Genomic DNA, 19208 nt, shown 5'->3' with positions numbered 1-19208 from the left:
TGCTTAAGGTTTAAATACTGTGACTCATTGCTCACTTTTCTAGGGGAATACGATTTTAGAATTCTATTATAGTTTAATAATTCTGAATCATCTGGCACACAGAATAGCTGATACAATTTCTGCCAAGTGCAGAGGGACATATATTTAAAAAGTGTACATCTCTCCTTTGAGTGTCAGCTCTTTGAGAGCAGGAACTAAATGTCTTTTGTTCACTTAAGAATTACAATGTTTGTATATTAGGTATTTGATAAATATTATATGAATAATAAACACCTGTACTTTGTTATCAAACAACATTTATATAGCACCTTATATGCTTTCAAAGTGCTTTCAGTTATAATCTCATTTTCCCTTCCTAAATTTCTCATATGTAGACATTAGGCATTATTTCTGTTTAATGGAAGAAAAATAGGCAATGTACAGAAAACAATGCTTGAAGTTATATAAATTCCAGAAAACTGCTTATAGTTTTAGGGAAGCAGTTAATAGTTAACTGCTTATAGGGAAGCAGTTAATAGTTAACCTAGTTAATTAATAACTAGGTATAATGAAGCACCAATTGCAGATTCTGGGGTGATTTTCTTAACCAATAAGGATAAGCATCTCCCTACATATATTTTACCTTCAGATATCTTTGTTTGAACCACATAGAGTTGTGAGGTTTCAAGATCAAAATGAGTTGAAGATCAGCAGTTTCACACCATCCAATCTGTAGAACAATAGGGCTGCTGAGAAAGAAGATGGACAAAAGCTGAGACCCCTTCATCTCTGTCTATGTTGTACTCACCCCTAAAACTGACAGCTGAATGGGAACTGCTTTTTCTGGCTTCAGGGATCATTTGTACTAAAAGCTACCCTTCGTTTCCTTCTCAATTCATCTGAGACTCATTTTTATTAACATAGCATGGCCATAGATGCTTGGCATTAATAGCTATAGCAAAGAGTGGAGACAGAACCCTGGCAGCAGTGCATTAAGGGAATTAAAAGTATTACTGCCAGTCAAAGAACTACTGACTGCTTCAACCTGTCTAGTAAAGAAAGAGTAGAAGATATTTTCTCCCCAGTTCAGTAGAGCCATATTATGTGGGCAGTGGAAGTTTGGTAATGAACTCTGCATGCCAAGCTACCCTTCAGGTCAGGACCTGGGAGAAGAATCCTATTAGTGCTAAGACGAAAGTTGGGACAAAAGGAAATTAAATATATTCTTCCTGTTGATAACATTGGACATTCATAGATAAAATTCAATACTGAGTTAACTCATAGACTCTATTACTAGACTTTGGAGCATGATAGTATTTATAAAGCAAAATTTTGTACCTAAGAATTGAAATATGGTAAAAAGCCAGAAATATTAACCACCATTAATATTTGGTGACACTTAGTTGGCATTATCAATAATAGAAAATACGAGTGGAAAATGAGATGAAAAGATATGCCCATAGGAGCTGAAAGTAAAATGTGAATGGTTGACATAAGTAATAACATATGGGAAAACAAAAATTCATTAATAGCATCTGGTATGGGTTGAATTGTGTCACCCCACCCCCAAAATTCATATGTTGGACTCTTCACCACCACTACTCTCAGAATGACTGTATTTGGAGACAGACTCTTTCAAGGAGTAATTAAGTTAAAATGCGACATTAGGGTAAGGTCCTAATCCAATTTGTCTGCTGTCCTTAGAAGAAGAAATTTATGCAGAGATAGCCAGAGGAAGACCATGAGAAAGCATAGAAGACTGCCATCTACAAGGCAAGGAGAGAGGTCCCTGCCAATACCTTGATCTTGGATTTCTGCACTGTAAGGAGATGAATTTCTGTTATTTAAGTCACCTAGTCTGTGATACTTTGTTGTGGCAGCTTAAGCAGACTAATACATCATGGTCAAGCCACTTAATGGTAGAATCAGCATTCCCCAAACTGAATCAGATCTAAAAAATAAGTTTTAGAAACTCTTCAATAATATATCTTGAAAAGGACAAAACGATAGAACTAAAAAAGGAAGATTTGTGTATGTTTTTTAGATCTGTAGCAAATGGAGATAAGCCATTATATCTGTTCCCATTCCCTGCTCTTTACCCCCCAAAAACAAAAGTATATGACAAGAAATGCAATAAAGGAAATCTTTCCTCAGTGGTAATTTATAAATCATAAATGAAAACTAGAATACTGGAAAATAATTATCTTAGTTTCCTAGGACTACAGTATCAAAATAGTATGAACTGGGTGGCTTAAAGCAACAGAAACTTACTAACTTACAGTTTTGGGGGATGGCAGCCCAGAATGAAAATGTTAGCAAGGCTGTGTTCCCTCTAAAGGCCCAAGGGAGGGATCCCTGGGTGGCGCAGCGGTTTGGCGCCTGCCTTTGGCCCAGGGCGCGATCCTGGAGACCCGGGATCGAATCCCACGTCGGGCTCCCGGTGCATGGAGCCTGCTTCTCCCTCTGCCTGTGTCTCTGCCTCTCTCTCTCTCTCTCTCTCTCTCTCTCTGTGACTATCATAAATAAATAAAGAAAAAAATTAAAAAAAAAATAAAAATAAAGGCCCAAGGGAAAGAACTGTTCGATGCCTCTCTCCTAGTTTCTGGTAGCCTTGGATGGTTTTTGGCTTGGAAATGTATCACTCCAGTGCTCTGTCTTCACATGACACTCCCCACGTGGGCCTCTTCATCTTCCCTCTGTATATGTGTCTCTCTCTTCACATTTTCCCTTTTTATCTGATACTATTCATATTGGAATAGGACTCACTCTAGTGATCTCATTTTATCTTGATTACCTCTGCAAAAACCCTGTTTCCAAATATTGTCACATTCACAGGTACTGTGGGTTAGGACTTGGACATACTTTTGAGGGACAAACACAATTCCACCCGTAACACTAATGTACCAACATGCTAGCAGTGTTAACAACTGTGCCATCGTCACTGTGGGTATTTTTTTTTTAACTTTTCTGTTTTTTGCTGCAATGTGCATGTATTCTTTTTATAGTCTGAACAATCTGAATGTTATTCAAAAAGTAAGATAAATGATTTTTGTAAAAATCTCACTTTTAAATTATTTTTGTACTAGCTCCCAGTTTTTATGTTATATAATCCTGTTTGGTTTAAATTATTTTCTGATTCAGCAAGAGTCCATTTGCATTAATGTAACATTTAGCAATCTGTCATCTGCATAATTATACATCTGTGATTATAGGTAGGGTAGAAGAAACTTCTCTCTGAATTAAAATGGTCTGTTAACATTTGTTATCTGTAGAGAGCACACTGATATTGGTGGTAAGAGGAGGACTATATGAATAAAGTAGGCATTTAGCAACAGGTATATGAGCAGTGTGAACACCATCAGTTACCTCTAGGTCCTGAGTCCCCAGGCTATGAGGGTTTTCTCACACATTAAGCAAATAGATGAAGCATCTCAGTAGGCAGGATGTCATTCTATCTGCATCAGACACCAACCTCTTCATTGGTTTTGTGTGAGCTAGTGGTTAGTGCTTTTTAAAAGTATGGTTTTACAAGCTTTCTAATGAACTGACTTCTTTTTTTTTTTTTCTTCTAGATTTGCCTACTATGGATAACGCAGTGCTTTTGGAATTATTTAGATTGGATAGAAATCTGCCATTATATTGCTACTTGTGTTTTCCTTGGTCCTGACTATCAAGTGTATATCTGCATAGCTATTTTCAAACATCTGCAACAAGATATTCTGCAGCACACTCAGACTCAGGATCTGCAGGTTTTCCTGAAAGTAAGTAACTTTAGCGGGAAAATGATGGTCAAGAGTTCATAGCTAACTTTGATGGGAGGCTTGAGTCAGACACTTTTCTCAACAATCATCTAAAAAAAACCTTAAGAGGTGGTACTGTCATTCTCATTTTAGAGATGAGGGAACTGAGGCATCAACTTAAATTGTTCAAGATGGCACACTAGGGAGTGGTGGGACTGGAGCTGTGAAACAGCTAAGCTGTGTGCTAGCCAGTGTGCTATCCCACAAGATGTATTGTCTGTCTGTCTATATATATTCTTTATATCTTATCTGGTCACTGAAAGTTCAAGTTACTGTGTTAAGACAGAGTTTTAAAACATTTTTTAAAACATTTAATGTAATTTCCTGTACCTTCATATTCTAATTTTTTTTAAACTTTCACCTATTTTTATAAAATGTTTCCATGAAAGATTATTCTATAATAGCATTCTTTTAAAAAAGTCACTATATTATAGAAGTTAATATTTTAAAACAAGATATAACTTATTTTCTCTCTCATAATAATGTGAGTTTTGAAGCTGTGGACTTTAGGAAATACAGTTATATAAATACATGCTTATGTACAATTCTTGATAGAAATCCAACTCTATTTAAGTTAAAATCTTTCCTTGCATTTGAAGTATGTTTCCCTCCACCTGCTCCCCTCACCATCCTACAGGAACACATAATGCATACATACACTAAAACCAGCATTTGTCCTTTGCTAGGTTTTCTCTAGATCCACAAATAATTTCTATGTTAATTAGTTTTATCATTCTCCTTTACCGCTAGATACTTGTCAGAGCTATTTTCCCTTTAATAATGATTTTCTATATAAATAAATGTCATTGATTATTCAAGATTGCCAAACTATCCAGCTGAATTCAAAATATCTCTAACTTTATTGTTTTATTTCATAAATACTGAATTCAAAAGATCTCTAACTTTTATGTATATCACTAGATTGTGATCTTAGGAAATTTTTATTTTTTTTAAGAGAACGAGAATGAGCATGAGTGGGTGGGGGCGAGGGGCAGAGGGAGAGAGAATGAGAGAGAGAGAGAATCTTAAGTCCATGCCCAGCAGGGAGCCTGACACAGGACTCCATCTCAAGGCCCAAGATCATGACCTAAGCCAAAATCAAGAGTTGGGTGCTCAACTAACTGAGCCACCCAAGCGCCCCTTGGGAACATTTTTAATGAAGAAATATTCCAAGACAATGATTGTACATGTAAAAGGAAAACATAGGTAGAAAAAGAAAAAAATTATCTGCAAGAGTTAATTTGTAGAACAGAGGTGGTTAAACAAATGGGGATGATGTTGAAGACAAAATGTTGATTCCTTTTTAGTAAGGAACACTTTCACCACTACTGTGGTCAATTATAGGAATTTCAGAGTTTGAAACTTTCCCAAGCCCTTACACTAACACTGTCATTTTCTAATCTTGTATCCCACTTTAGTTTCCCTTACAGTGTTTGTCACTAGCTGAAATTATTTTATATATATTTTTGCCAGTCTACCTCAGTATAATGTATATGTTCCACAAGAACAGTGATCTTGTCCATCTCATTTACTAATGTATTTTCAATGCCTTGAACACTAGGCATTGTTCAAGTACCTAATACATATTGGTTGAAAGAGTAAACAATACAAATAAAGGGAAAGAGGAATATTTAATAACATTTAAATAACAAACATTTAATAACAAACATTACTGAATTCTTTAAATCTAATTATTGTTGGTGATCATTGCAATTTCTTCTCTTTGTTAACTACTTCGTGATAATGCTATCTGTTTAAAACTAAAGAATTTTCCAATGAGTGGGAAAAAGATTACTACTCAAGTCCTATTCAAATTACTAAAATTTTAATTGAATTGGTTTAAATCCAAACTAAGAACATGTTGGCAAAGAATTAATTTTAGCACTTGTCCTGGAACTGACCTTACTCCTGTTTGCATTCATCTGAGGGATTAAGAAAAATATCTTTCTGATATTGGAGTTCATTTCATTTTTTGTTTAATTTTCAGCAGGTAGGTCTCAAGTTCAGTGATCTCTTTTGGTGGACGGTTATTCTTCTTGTGAGATAAACTCCAGTGTGGTTTTTTTAAATATGCATTTATATACCCCTTCAACTACTCTATTAAGCTCTCTTATGACCTGTTGTTTTCCATGTATATAAGCATATATAGACTCTTTTCCACTTATTCACATATTAAACAATAATGAAACTTTAATAAAGTGATTTTCATTTTTCCTTCCCTTGGAAGACAGCCCAAGTCAGAAATAGTTATATGATTTGAAAATTTCTCATTCAGCTATGGTTATAAGGATTAAACCTGGGGAATTATGTTTTATACTTTCTAACCCAGAAATCTCAGACTTATACAAAGGATGAAAAAAACTTAATGATTTTCCATAAAACTATATACTACAGCTGTAATACTATTCTTATATAGTTATTTCCTGACTATACATATTGAAATATGATTGCTTCTGAAGAGATAAAATAGATCAGAAGACTTTTACTTTTTAGTGTATTTGTTGTTTTTATTTTTGAAGAATGGATCCATACTTCTTTCATAATAAAACTTTTTAAAAGGATATTGAACCATCATACAAAAATAGATAAGCATCTATTGTAAGTGTAGTCAAATAATCAGGCCCAGTTGAAGTTTCCAAAATATTGAAAAATCACAAACATGTTTTCAACTATTACCAGCTATTCTGAGAAACTTCGGGTAATGAGATGGCTCTAAAAGATCGAAAATATGCAGTTAAAATTTTCCTGGTTTAAGTTTCATTTATTGACAGAAAGTGACATGATATAAACATTGCCTTAGGAATAATAGTAATCAGTCTGAAGTATATGTAGTATAGAGATAATATTAACCTGTTTGTATTTATTTGGATTTAGGCTCAAATTAGGTGTTGGGGGTCTAGACTTGTTGCCCATGTTTCTGACAGCCCACTGAGCAATTCTTTGTGATCTGTGTCTTAAAAAGATTTGGAACTTAGACCATGTGGTGAATGAACATGAATAGTCTGGCTAAGCTTACTTAAAAAATATTCCCCCAACCAAAAAAAAAAAAAAAAATCCCTCTTTAACCTAAACCACTGAATGATTAAATGAATGGATGGCATGGGCATAAAATGATTATCAGTAAGGTATTTCCTGAGTTTTTCACGGTTATCTTTGTAGATACAACAAGTATGTGGGTTTGCTAATAGAGCAGTCTTATTATATTTTATGTATAATAAGTGCATTATTCCCACACTGTGGTGATTGATAGATCAGTACTGAGCTAAGACAACTTTTGAAGGTACGCTGGAGGGCTTAGTAATTGGACTTAGGGTCCTGGATGTTTTTATCTTGACAGATGATGGTTCAAAAAAAATCTGTGGCCATCACATTTACCAGAATGAAAAACATCATCCAGAAAAATAAATATAGGACTCTCAAATATACCAGTGAGCTTGAAAGTCAAAAGGTTTTCTTTTTAAGTGGAATCTCTTTTTCTCTCTCTCTTTCTCTCTCTCTGTCTCACACTCACACACTCGTGCAAGCAAGCCAGTTTAGAAGGAGTTTAATAGTATTTTAGAAGAACCACTGTTTTAGCCAACTGGCTATACTGAGTATCTCTCTAGCATGATAATAGGCTGGCAATGATCTTGGTTTTAGTTTGTGAATTCAATTGAATTCAACTTGGGGGAAACTTCACTGAAATGCCAGACTAAGAAAAGATTGCCTTCCAGTGAAAATCAGCTGTGAAGGCTCAAAATACTTAATTAAAATGCTTCAACTAAATCCTGCACGTTATGGCAAAATCAATTTATAATTATGAAAAAATCAGATTAATTTCAATCCAATCAGTAAATTGTCAAGAGGACTGTTGTTGTTCCTGCAGCTGTTAGCAGAACATGTTGACAGGGTAAGGAATGGAGATCAGACTGAGAAACGTGAATTGCTAAGTTTTCAAAAATACACAGTACAAAAGATAATTCACCGTCTGAGGGAATAGATGAAACACGTTCAGTTTTATGTTAACTGTGGTTGGCAAACTGGTGCTTTTCATTGTTCTTGTATCACTTGAGTTTGCCTGCATTCAAATTCTGGCTCTGTCACTTGGTAAACTTGGGCACATTGCTTGCTGAACCTCTCTGTGCCTCAGTTTTCTCATCTGTATAATTGGGTGTGAAATAATACCTATTACATGGAATTATTGAGGAATTAGATGGTATCTTTTTTTCTTCATTTATTTAAATTCAGTTAACCAACATACAGCACATCACCAGTCTCAGATGTAAGAGTTCAGCAATTCATTAACCGCATATGACACCCAGTGCTCATCACATCACGTGTCCTCCTTAATGGGTTGCTGGAGGGGAGGTGGATAGGGGGATGGGATAGCTGGAGGATAGCTTTGTGTAAAATACTTCTAGAACATTTTCTGGCACATAGAAAGTGCTTTAAAAAAAAGCAATTATTTGAATATCTACATCTCTGTTGCATCCTTCTCTTGTTATTAACTGAAGAAAAAAACATGTGTAGAGAACATAGCAAAGGAAATAGGCCTTTCTCCTGAGTCCATAGCTATTTACTTTGCTCCCATTTATTCTTCTCTAGCGCCTTAGACATCATAGTATATCGTAGTAATACCTGGCATATAGTTCAGATCTAGGTCAGGATCATTTTTTTTTTTTACATTGTATCTGATCAAGGCCTGTTCCCTCATTTACCCAGCCAGGATTGGATCATCTCTGTAGTCATCACATACGCTCATATATCCATCCCTCAGCTGAGTTAAAACCTATTTATTTATTTATTTTTAATTTTTTAATTTAAATTCAATTTAGTTAACATAAAGTATATTATTAATTTCAGGGATAGAATTTAGTGTTTCATCAGTTGCATGTAACACCCAATGCTAATTACATCAAGTGCCCTCCTTAATGCCCATCATCCAGTTACCCCATGCCCCCACTCACCTCCCTTCCAGCGACCCTCAATTTGTTTCCTATAGTTAAGAGTTTTTTACGGTTTGCCTCCCTCTCTGTTTTCATTTTATTTTTCCTTCTCTTCCTCTTTGTTCATCTGTTTTGTTTCTTAAGTTCCACTATGAGTGAAATCATATGGTATTTGTCGTTCTCTGACTGACTGACTTTGCTTAGCATAATATCCTCTAGTTCCATCCACATTGTTGCAAATGGCAAGATTTCATTCTGTTGGATGGCTGAGGAATATTCCATTGTGTGTGTGTGTGTACCACATCTTTATCCATTTATCTGTCAGTAGATATCTGGGCTCTTTCCATATTTTGGCCATTGTGGACATCGCTGGTATAAACATTGGAGTGTGTGTTCCCTTTCAAGTCATTATGTTTGTATCCTTTGTATAAATACGTAGTAGTCCAATTGGTGGGTCATAGAGTAGTTATATTTTTAACTTTTTGAGGATCCTCCATACTGTTTTCCAGAGTAGCTGCACCAGTTTGCATTCCCACCAATAGTGCAGGAGGGTTCCCCTTTCTCCACATCCTCACCAACATCCATCGTTTTCTGAGTTATTAATTTTGGCCGTTCTGACTGGTGTGAGGTGGCATGAGTTAAATACTTTTAAGAATCACATACTCTGGGGCGCCTGGGTGGCTCAGTGGTTGAGCATTTAGGTGCTCAGGACGTGACCCCCAGGATCTCAGGATTGAGTCCCACATCAGGCTCCCCATGAGGAGCTTGCTTCTCCCTCTGCTGTGTCTCTGTTTCTCTATCTCTGTCATAATAAATAAAATCTTTAAAAAAAAGAATCACATACTCTTCCCTAAATATTTATGAAACTCATATTCTATCCAGAACCACACACACACTATGTAAAGGCCCCTGATCCTGAGGATCATTAGTGTGCCTATTAAAACTGACATATCTAGACTCCTCCCTAGACCTACCAAAACAATTTTCATGACAGGCCTGAATTGGCAGATTTTAGTATAAAATCTCAAATAGCTTGAAACTTTTAGAACATGTAAAAAATGTTACCTTTCAAACTGGAATCCAGAATGCCAACTCCGGAGATTCAAAAGTTTTGGGGCTATGCTAATTATTAGAGCTCTTGTTTAAATGGTGTCATCTCCTATTGTGATTCAGTTAATGAACAATAAGCGTTCTTTTAAAATAATGAATATGCACTAAAACAGTTTTTCTGGCATTGGATTTTTATTTGGTTAGAATAACATATTACTATAATTTCTCTGCAACTGAGATATAGTTTTATTTTTTATTATTTAAAAAAATATTTATTTATTTATTCATGAGAGACACAGAGAGAGAGAGAGAGAGAGAGAGAGAGAGAGTGGTGGAGACATAGGAAGAGGGAGAAGCAGGCTTTTCACAGGAGTCCGATGTGGGACTTGATCCTGGATCCCGGGATCACGACTGGAGCTGAAGGCAGCCGCCCAACCGCTGAGCTACCCAGGAGTCCCTGAGATAGAGTTTTAATGAGGAGTTGATCAGTGCCAAATCACACATAATTTGAATGAAGAGAATGGATAAATTCATAAATAGTTCCATGACTAGAGCAGTAACTGTTTAAAGTAAATTCTTGAACAGTAAGAATGGTCTTACTTCAATCCTATTTTTTTCCAAAAGCAAAGTGAAATAATCAAGAATCTTATAGTGAGAATGAATGAGTTAAGAAATAAAAGAATAAATAGCATTATAGTTATTTTTAAAATTAAGAGTAGAGTTCACATTTTTATGTTGGAAGGTATCAGCTCTAGCCTTAATGGTGTAATGTTATGCATACAACTTAACATCATTTAGTTCTTCTAGCTATGACATCAGATTTATAGATCAGAAATATTTTAATGTACCAACTATTCCTCCAAGTTACCCATATTTTAGGTGATACATGGCAAAATAAGTATAAGTTCTCCCAAGTTATTTGCAAGCTGTGGACTATTACTTATATGTGAACAGTGACATCCGAGGGAGGCCTTTATAAACATTCATTCCTACTGAGAATTGCATAGTGTGATATTTTTCCTAGTTGTATGCATTCATATGTCTCAACTATAAACTGATTGTCCCTAACCACAGTATCTGGTATAGGATAATTTATTTTTATCATTTTGAATTGCTTTTGTTTTTTGTTAGTAACTTTAACCTTTAAACTGTAATCTCTAGAAAGGCATGAATTGTCCAATTTTTAAATAACCTCCCAAACTCTGAACATAATACTACATTGGATCAGGTCTGATTTTTCTTCAGAATTTTTGTTTTACTTTGAAGGGTATGTATTGCATAGCTAGCATTTGGAAATGCTAAAAAAAAATTAGCCACATAATTTCCTTAAAGTCTCCAAGATTCTAAGTGAGTATTCCTACTGTTCTAATTTATTCTTGAGTGCCTCATTTGGGACACTAACCATTAAATTCAGAATTAGCACAGATATGCATTGTACCAACATTATAAGTTACAGACTATTGAAGGTTTTATGAACCTTCATTGCTGTAAAACAGATATTTCTTGCAACATTATAGGATCCTTTGATAAGCTTTAGGGTCTTTACTAATTAAAAATATGACCCATCATTCTGTAGTTGAAACTTTATCCAAAATATTAGGAAGATTTCATTTTGTAAGAGTTTATCTTTTTTTTAAGTTTATTAGAATTTTTTTAAAGATTTATTTATTTATTCATGAGACAGAGAGAGAGAGAGGCAGAGACACAGGCAGAGGCAGAAGCAGGCTCCATGCAGGGAGCCCGACATGGGACTTGATCCCAGGTCTCCAGGATCACGTCCTGGGCTGAAGGCGGCATTAAACCGCTGAGCCACCTGGGCTGCCCTAAGAGTTTGTCTTATTTTTTGTTAGCTGTAAAGCAAATTTGGTTTTAAAAACAGACAACCTTGTTTCAGGGACATGGTTTCACATACATACACAGCCTACTAGATAAAAAGCAATTACACATTTAGTAGCAATGTAAAACCCCACCTATAACTGTAAAAAAAGTCAACTATTTAAAATTCATTAACTTAGAATTGTGTTTCTTTACTCAAGTGAATTAACTGCTCTTGTATTTTTTGACAGGAAGAAGCACTACATGGTTTTCGAGTGAGTGATTACTTTGAATACATGGAGATTTTGGAACAAAACTACAGACCAGTGGTGCTGAGAGACATGCAGAACGTTAGGGTGCAGAACACATAAAGGGTGGAGCATGGTTTAACGTCATGTTTCATTTGTTTGTAAAGGAAACAGAGGGACTTGATTGTTTTCTGTGTCTATAACAACACATGCTTTGTGAATACACATATTGTGAATCAATACTGAGACTTTTTCAATATAATAATATATTCAACTAGGTATTATCTCAATTTGTGACATGAAGTAAGTTAATTTTTGTTAAGTTCATTGTTTTGTGAGGTTGTTTTAGAATCAAATCTAATTTACTTACAGTTCTTTACATTTAAAAGGTAGTCCCAATCAACACCTCTTTCTTCACCAGAAGATTAAAATATTTTTTTTTTCAATGAGTTTTGAAACAAGCATCAATACTGTAAATAATTGTTTGACTAGCCAGGCAGAAAGAGTCCATAGAAACATGGAAGACATTTGTTTTCTTCATGTTTTATCTACACATATAAAGGAAAATAGACAAAACCACAACTACTTATTTTACATGTGGAGGAAATAAATGATATTTATCACGACAAATGCTAAAAAAACTATTGTTCTTAGACATAATTGTTTTTAGGAAGTGCTTTTGATACCTATATCAACTTATAATTTTTCATGGGAAATGTAGTAGGCTCTACATGGTTCATTTAAAAGACAGATTATTTATTTCACACTAATAAGCATTTGACTTTCATTTACTGTGCATTTTTCTTAGTGATAAATTTTATTTGTAGTTAACTTAAAAAATGTTAAGGAGAATAATTTCTAAATTATTTTAAATGACTAACACGATGTTTTATTTAAATAGAAAGCTTTGCTCCAATGACAGAAATACAATATGCTAAAGTCTATTTTCTTTTAACTGTCACGTTTAATATATGAAAAATAATACATAAAAGAATTTTTCAGTTAGCAATTTTAACAAATTTTTTTGAATTCTAGGAAGTAGTCATTTTGTATGCATTACTTATATTTAAATATAAATCAACCATTAAAACCATTCTTAAACCTTTTTTTTTTTTTTTTTAAACGAAAAATAGCTCATCCACAAACTCCTTTTTCCTTTCAGTATCATGAAACAACTGGCACCATACAGTTTTCAGTTTTCGGATATTTGGCTATTGCAATATAAACATTCCAAAATTAGGTTTGATGCTGTAAATGCTAACAGCAGCTGCTCAGTAATGGTATTCTTAAAGGGCATTGGAAAAGTTGAGAAAAGAAAATTGAGCAAGTTAATTTGACATATTGCTCCCTTTAGCTCTGGTTAAGAGTTAAGTAAGAGAGTCCTACATTACTCAAAATACCAAGCTTAGTCTACTTTCAAACTTAATTTTGGAAAGCTGTAATACATATTTATGGTTTCATTTCTTCTCATTCTGTTCTTAACTTACTGTTATTGATACTAAGAAATTGCAGGTTTATTTCCTTTTTAAAAGCTCTTACATGGTAATTGGAAATACAAATGGAGAAGGAACTATAACTTAGTTTTATAATATTCATTGGTATTTTTGATTGGAAACTGAAGTAAGATCTAGGTAGTAACAGTTATATTTTGGAAAAGTGAATTCAGCTGGAGCCAGAAGGCAGTTTGTTTTCATTTGTTAAATAAATGTCTTACGAACAATGTCCTAGCAATTTGGTGAAATAAAATGGAAAATATGGTAGTTTATGTAGCTACCATTGTAAATAATTTTTGTACCTATTATTTTAAGAATACTCTTTAGAATAGGAATCAATACAACCTTGCCTAGCCTTTTTTTTTTTTTTAAATTATTTAAAGTAGAAGTCCTTAGGACAGAGTTTATTTCTAATTTGTGAACAGGTACCTCATACATTTTACAAGATTCACTATAAGAAACTATTTTATGATAATAATGTAAACAAATTTGTGAAAATGTTTAATTGGTCATATATGAATCTATCAATACCTGTTTTCAAAATATCATCTCTGTTTTATGCCTCCTTATGATGCATAGGCACCTAAGGAATATGTGAAGGTAAAGTAAAACTCAGAAATTAGTCTAACCTTAACAGAATTCTACCCAAATTTATGATTATCAAATTATGTCATGCTCTAGTTTGATTTTCCAATTCTAAGATGTTAAAGAAATTTCTTTGGTTATTCATTAAACAGACTTGTTTTCAGGATTGCACATATAATGAAATTTTTAATATTCAGGATATGATAAATGAAATAACAGCACTGCCACTCAGAGAGTCCACAGTCCTTATGGAGAGATGAATAATTTTAAACTGTGAAAATGCAGTTTTAAAGATGACAAGAGTTGGTCTCTGGATTCGGTGCCTTTAATAAAAACAGTTTTGATGGAGTAGTGGTTTATTTGGAGCAGGGCTAATTGATGCTGAGAGGAAAGACTGGAGAGTAGTCCTCCTAGGAGCACTGTTGAACAGGGAAAGAGGGTGGTTGCTAGAGAAGGCCTGGGGTCAAAAGACTTTTTGAAGATGGAAAATGGAAGCATGTTTATATGTGAATAGAAATGATGCAGTAGAGAAAGAAAAACATGCTAAAGAGTGAATGTCATGAGACTCCTTATTGGAAGAATGAAAACTGTTAATAACCATTTTGGAAGTTTGGGTGTTTTTGTTTTTGTTTTTTCAAATTAAACACACAGTTCACTACATGATTCAGCAATACTCCTTCTAGCCATTTCCTCCAAAGAAATAAAAAAATATGTCCATATAAAGGCATGCATGAATAATACAGTTTTATTCATCATAGTCCCATCTATGGAAACAACTCAAACCTCCACTGGTGAATGGATAAACAAATGTAGTTCATTCCATAAAATGGAATACAGCTCAGCATTAAAAAGTGCACACAAGGGATGCCTGGGTGGCTCAGTGGTTGAGCATCTGAGTTGGCTCTGGGTGTGGTCTCAGAGTCCTGGGATTGAGTCCTGCATCGGGCTCCCTGCATGGAGCCTGCTTCTCCTCCCTCTTCCTGTGTCTCTGCCTCTCTCTGTGTGTGTCTCATGAATAAACAAATAAAATCTTTTTTTAAAAAAAGTGCACACAAAAGGATACATATTATAGGGTTCTATTTATAAGAAGCTCTAGAAAAGGCATATCTATAGTGACAGAATGTTAGTGGTCCAGGGCTTAGGGCTGTGGGTGATTGTGAAGAAAGGGAATTTTCTACATAGAGGCAGAGGGGACATCTATATCAAAGTTGTAGTGATGGCTACATGACTGTATTTTTTTAAAGTACTTGAAATGTATGCTTAAAATGGGTGGATTTTAGTTTACATTTCACCTCAATAAAGCTGATTACCAAAAGATAAATCCTGCAAAGAGAAATTGACAAACCCATTATAATGGAAGAGTTTCAGCATTAGCAGTTATGTTAGCTGTAGGTTACTTGTGGATGCCTTAAACAAGTTGAGGGTGATCTTTTCTATTCCTATTTTGGTGAGAGTTTTAGGAATAGAATTTCTATTGGAAAATGATTTTATGTGAAAGTAATCTTTGCATGAGTTTCCCCTGTTTTTCGTCTTATTGATATGGTAACTTCCCAACATTTCCTAATGCTAAACCACCCTTGCATTCCTAAGATTAACTTGCCTTGGTCATAATATTTTATCAGTTTTACATACTGTTAGATTTGATATTATGTTAGGAATTTTAATGTCTATGTTCATAAGGGATATTGATCTGTAGTTTTATTTTTCTGATTTTGATATCATGGTAGTGCTGGCTTCGTAAAATGAGAAGTGCTCATCTGTTTTCTAGAAGTTTGTATATAAATGGTGTTATATTTTTTCCTTCAGTGTTTGGTAGAATTACCCAGTGAAGCTTGGAATTTTCTTTGTGATAAGATTTTTGTGAAAAAATTAAATTTCTCTAATAGGTATCTACATGGCTATTCAAGATCTCTGTTCTTCAGTGAGCTTTGGTAATCTCTTTTAAGGAATTTCTCCATTTTATCAAATGTCGAATTTATGGCCACTGAGTTGTTCATACATTACTTTGTTACATTTTTAATATGGGTAGAATTTGACATCACTGCTCTCATTTTTGGTATTGTATCATTTGTATCTTGTTTTTTTTTTCCTTGATCTGTCTGGCTAGAAGTTCATGAATGTTCTTAACTAGCTTTTAACAATTTCTCTTTTTCTGTTTTCTCTTCCACTGATTTTCACTCAGAACTTTATTACTTCCTTCCACTTACTTTCAGTTTCACTTACTCTTGTTTTTCTATTTCTTAAAGTCATTTAGTTAAGATCTTTCTTTTCTAATATTGGTATTTAATGCTATGAAATTCCCAATAAATACTGCCTTAGCTGCATCCACAAATTTTGATATATTGTTTATAAATTTTATGTAGTTGTAAATATTTTATATTTTACCTTTTGATATATGGATTATTTAGAGATGTGTAATTTAGTTTCCAAATATTTTGAGATTTTTTCAGATCTAGTTGATCCCCAACAACACAGCTTTGAACTGTACAAGTTCGTTTATACATGGATTTTTTACATTGCAGTCCTGCAGATGTATTTTCTCTTCCTAATGACTTAACATTTCCCCCCTAGTTTAGTTTAAGAATATAATATGTAAAATATACAAAATATATGTATTAATTGACTGTTATCAGTAAGGTGTCCAGTAAACAGTAGGCTATTGGTAGTCACATTTTTGGGTGAGTCAAAAGTTATAGGTGGATTTTCCAGGAATTATGGGGGTGGGAGTGTCAGCTCCCATAAACACTGTGTGGTTCAAGGGTCAAATATATTTGTTATTGATTTTTAGTTTAATTTCATTGTGGCTAGAACATTCTTTATGTTAATCCTTTTAAATTGATTAAAACTGGTTTTATGTCCCAGATAATCTACCCATAAATGCTTTTCATGTAACTTAAAAGGAATATATATTTTTCTGCTTTTGTGTGGAGTAGTCTCTGAGTCTCAATTAGACTAAATTGTTTGGTATTGTTTGTCTTCTGTATCTTTATTGACCTTTCTGGCTATTTGTTTTAGTTATTGTGAGAGTAATGCTGAAATTAACTGAGATTGTGGATTTGTCTGTTTCTCTATTCAGTTCAATCAGTTTTTCCTTCATGCATTTTGAAGCTCAATTATTAGGTATATAAATTTTATGATTGTTATATACTTTGATGAATTAATTGCTTTATCTTTATGAAATAAACTGTTTATCCCTAGTAATAGGTTTTCTTTTGAAGTCTACATTCAATATTTAATAGTCTTTGGAATTTAATATTGATATAGCTATTCCAAGGTTTTGTTTTTTTGCTTAGGATTTACATGATCTTTTCCCATTATTTTACTTTTACCCTTTTGTATTTTTATATTTAAAGTGATTTTAATGTAGGGAGCATAAAATTGGGTCTGGGTCCACCCCTCCCCCAATCAGGCAAATCATGCCTTCTAATTAGGACGTTTAGACCACTTACATTTCATGTAATTATTGATATGTTTGGGTTTATATTTTATGTTTGCATTTATCATCTTGTTTTCTATTATTTCAACTGTTTTTATTCCCATTTTAAATTTTGCCTTCCTTTGGAATGATTGTTTCAGTTGATTCCATATTATGCCCTTCATTGGTTTATTATATGGATTTCTTTCTTTATATAGTAGCGCAACTTGCAGGTTTATGGGACACATCTTTAACTATCCACAGTCCACCTTCAAATAATATTATACCATTTTGTCTTTAGTATAAGAACTTTACAATCAATAAACTCCCAAACCTTACTGGATCACTCTAATCCAAAGCATTCTCTCATTTCTCTTAAAATATAAAAGGTTTCTTAACTATCCTCCTATAAATAATTTTATAGTCTTATGCTATTTCTTATGTTATTATTTTGAATTTTTTTACTCTCATTATTTAATGCCAGCATTATTATTCAACAAATGTATCAGTAGTAGATATTTTTCTTTGGGAATGTCATCTCCTCAAAATTAAGTATATGTTTCAAAAGGACTGAGGCAAAGGTTAATTCCCATTTCCCAGAAATTCTAGCCTAGTGCTACGCACACAGCAGAATATCAGATTATTTTCTGAATGCAATATCAAAGTTTTTTTGAATTATTACAGTAATACAGAAGGAACATAGTTTGCTACCTTAGACCACAGTTTATTCTCCACTCCTTTTACAGGTAAAGCAGGGAGGAAAAAACCTAGGTCCTTGGTACAAATGTTTTCTGCTTATTTGCTGTGGGATGTATTTTTAATAAAAATAACAGCCTACTAAATTCTGTTTAGCAACAGTTATAACTAAAATGTATGTAAGTTTTCCTTCTTTTTGTGTGTATGTGTGCATGTGTGAGTGGGTCATTGCCTATGGGTATTATTTCGGCTATAACATGTACCTGATAGGCTTTTGTGACCTAGCTGAGGAATCTAACCATTATTTTGAAATACCTTTTGAAATACATCATGTGTGCTTATCTTTTATTTATAAAAATTGACAGATAAATATAGTATTTGAATCTGTATAATCTCTCTTCCTAGAAATCATCAGGTGGACAGTCATATGTCCTAAATGATATAGTTATGAAGGCAAAAGGCTTGAACATCTCATGTGTCAAGATCTCTCCTAGTACAATGATGCTGAATATTTCTAAATTTGTTCTTCCTAAACTTGTCCTTACTATTCCTTTATTATAGATGATGGTTTAGACATAGGCCAACAAACTCCTTTATTTACAGCCTCCTTCTGTAAATAAAGTTTTACTGGAACATTGCTTATTTATGTACTGTTTGTTGCCTTTTTACAATGACAGAGTTGGATAGTTGTGACAGTATGTGTTTTCCGCAAAACCTAAAATATTTATTTTCTAACCCTTTATAGGAAATTTTTGCCAGCTCTAATTTAGAATACAAATTACATGGTAAACCCAAATTCATTTTGGGATAAACTTTTTAGAGATACAGAGACGCTAGAGGACATCTAATCCAAAAACCTTTATTTCACCAATGAAGCTAAGAGTCAGAAAGTGAAGAGGGGGTCCCAAGATTATAGAAAAGAAATATAATGCAATAGTTAAAATTGAGAGCTGAGGAAGCAGACTGCCTGAATTTAGATCCTGGCTCTGTCATAAGTTATTTAACTCCTATGTACCTCAGTTTACTTGTTGGTAAAATGAGCCTAATAGTAGTACCTACCTCATACGATTCTGATCTAATGCATGTGTTTTTAACAACTCCGTAGCAAGCCTTCAGTAAATTTTAGCTATTATTATTTTTTATCATAAGGCTAGTTGGGGATTGCAAAGTCTGGAACCTAGCTCTTCTGACTTCAAGCTCAA

At 33.8% G+C, this 19208-nt stretch overlaps 1 protein-coding gene and 1 long non-coding RNA gene across 7 annotated transcripts in view; one reads left to right on the top strand and one right to left on the bottom strand.

Moving 5' to 3' along the window:
- TBC1D32 (TBC1 domain family member 32) overlaps window positions 1-17096 on the top strand; it is a 211472-nt gene extending 194376 nt beyond the window's left edge. For 3 of the 4 annotated variants that reach the window (XM_038526673.1, XM_038526672.1, XM_038526674.1), the window contains 2 exons: window positions 3552-3740; window positions 11821-17096. In XM_038526673.1, the coding sequence (XP_038382601.1) occupies window positions 3552-3740; window positions 11821-11940 (309 nt within the window). In that variant the 3' untranslated portion in view covers window positions 11941-17096. Of the gene's footprint in view, window positions 1-3551; window positions 3741-11820 lie in introns of those variants that run through there. The other variant, XR_005353848.1, reaches the window with a different exon arrangement.
- LOC111096171 overlaps window positions 1-19208 on the bottom strand; it is a 101258-nt gene that overhangs the window by 65195 nt on the left and 16855 nt on the right. For 2 of the 3 annotated variants that reach the window (XR_005353852.1, XR_005353851.1), the window contains one exon: window positions 623-728. This is a non-coding gene — a long non-coding RNA (uncharacterized LOC111096171). The remainder of the gene's footprint in view (window positions 1-622; window positions 729-19208) is intronic. The other variant, XR_005353853.1, reaches the window with a different exon arrangement.

The sequence above is a fragment of the Canis lupus genome, chromosome 1 (genome assembly GCF_011100685.1).
Source record: "Canis lupus familiaris isolate Mischka breed German Shepherd chromosome 1, alternate assembly UU_Cfam_GSD_1.0, whole genome shotgun sequence".
NCBI lineage: Eukaryota > Metazoa > Chordata > Mammalia > Carnivora > Canidae > Canis > Canis lupus.
This window is presented reverse-complemented; position numbering and strand designations above follow the sequence as displayed.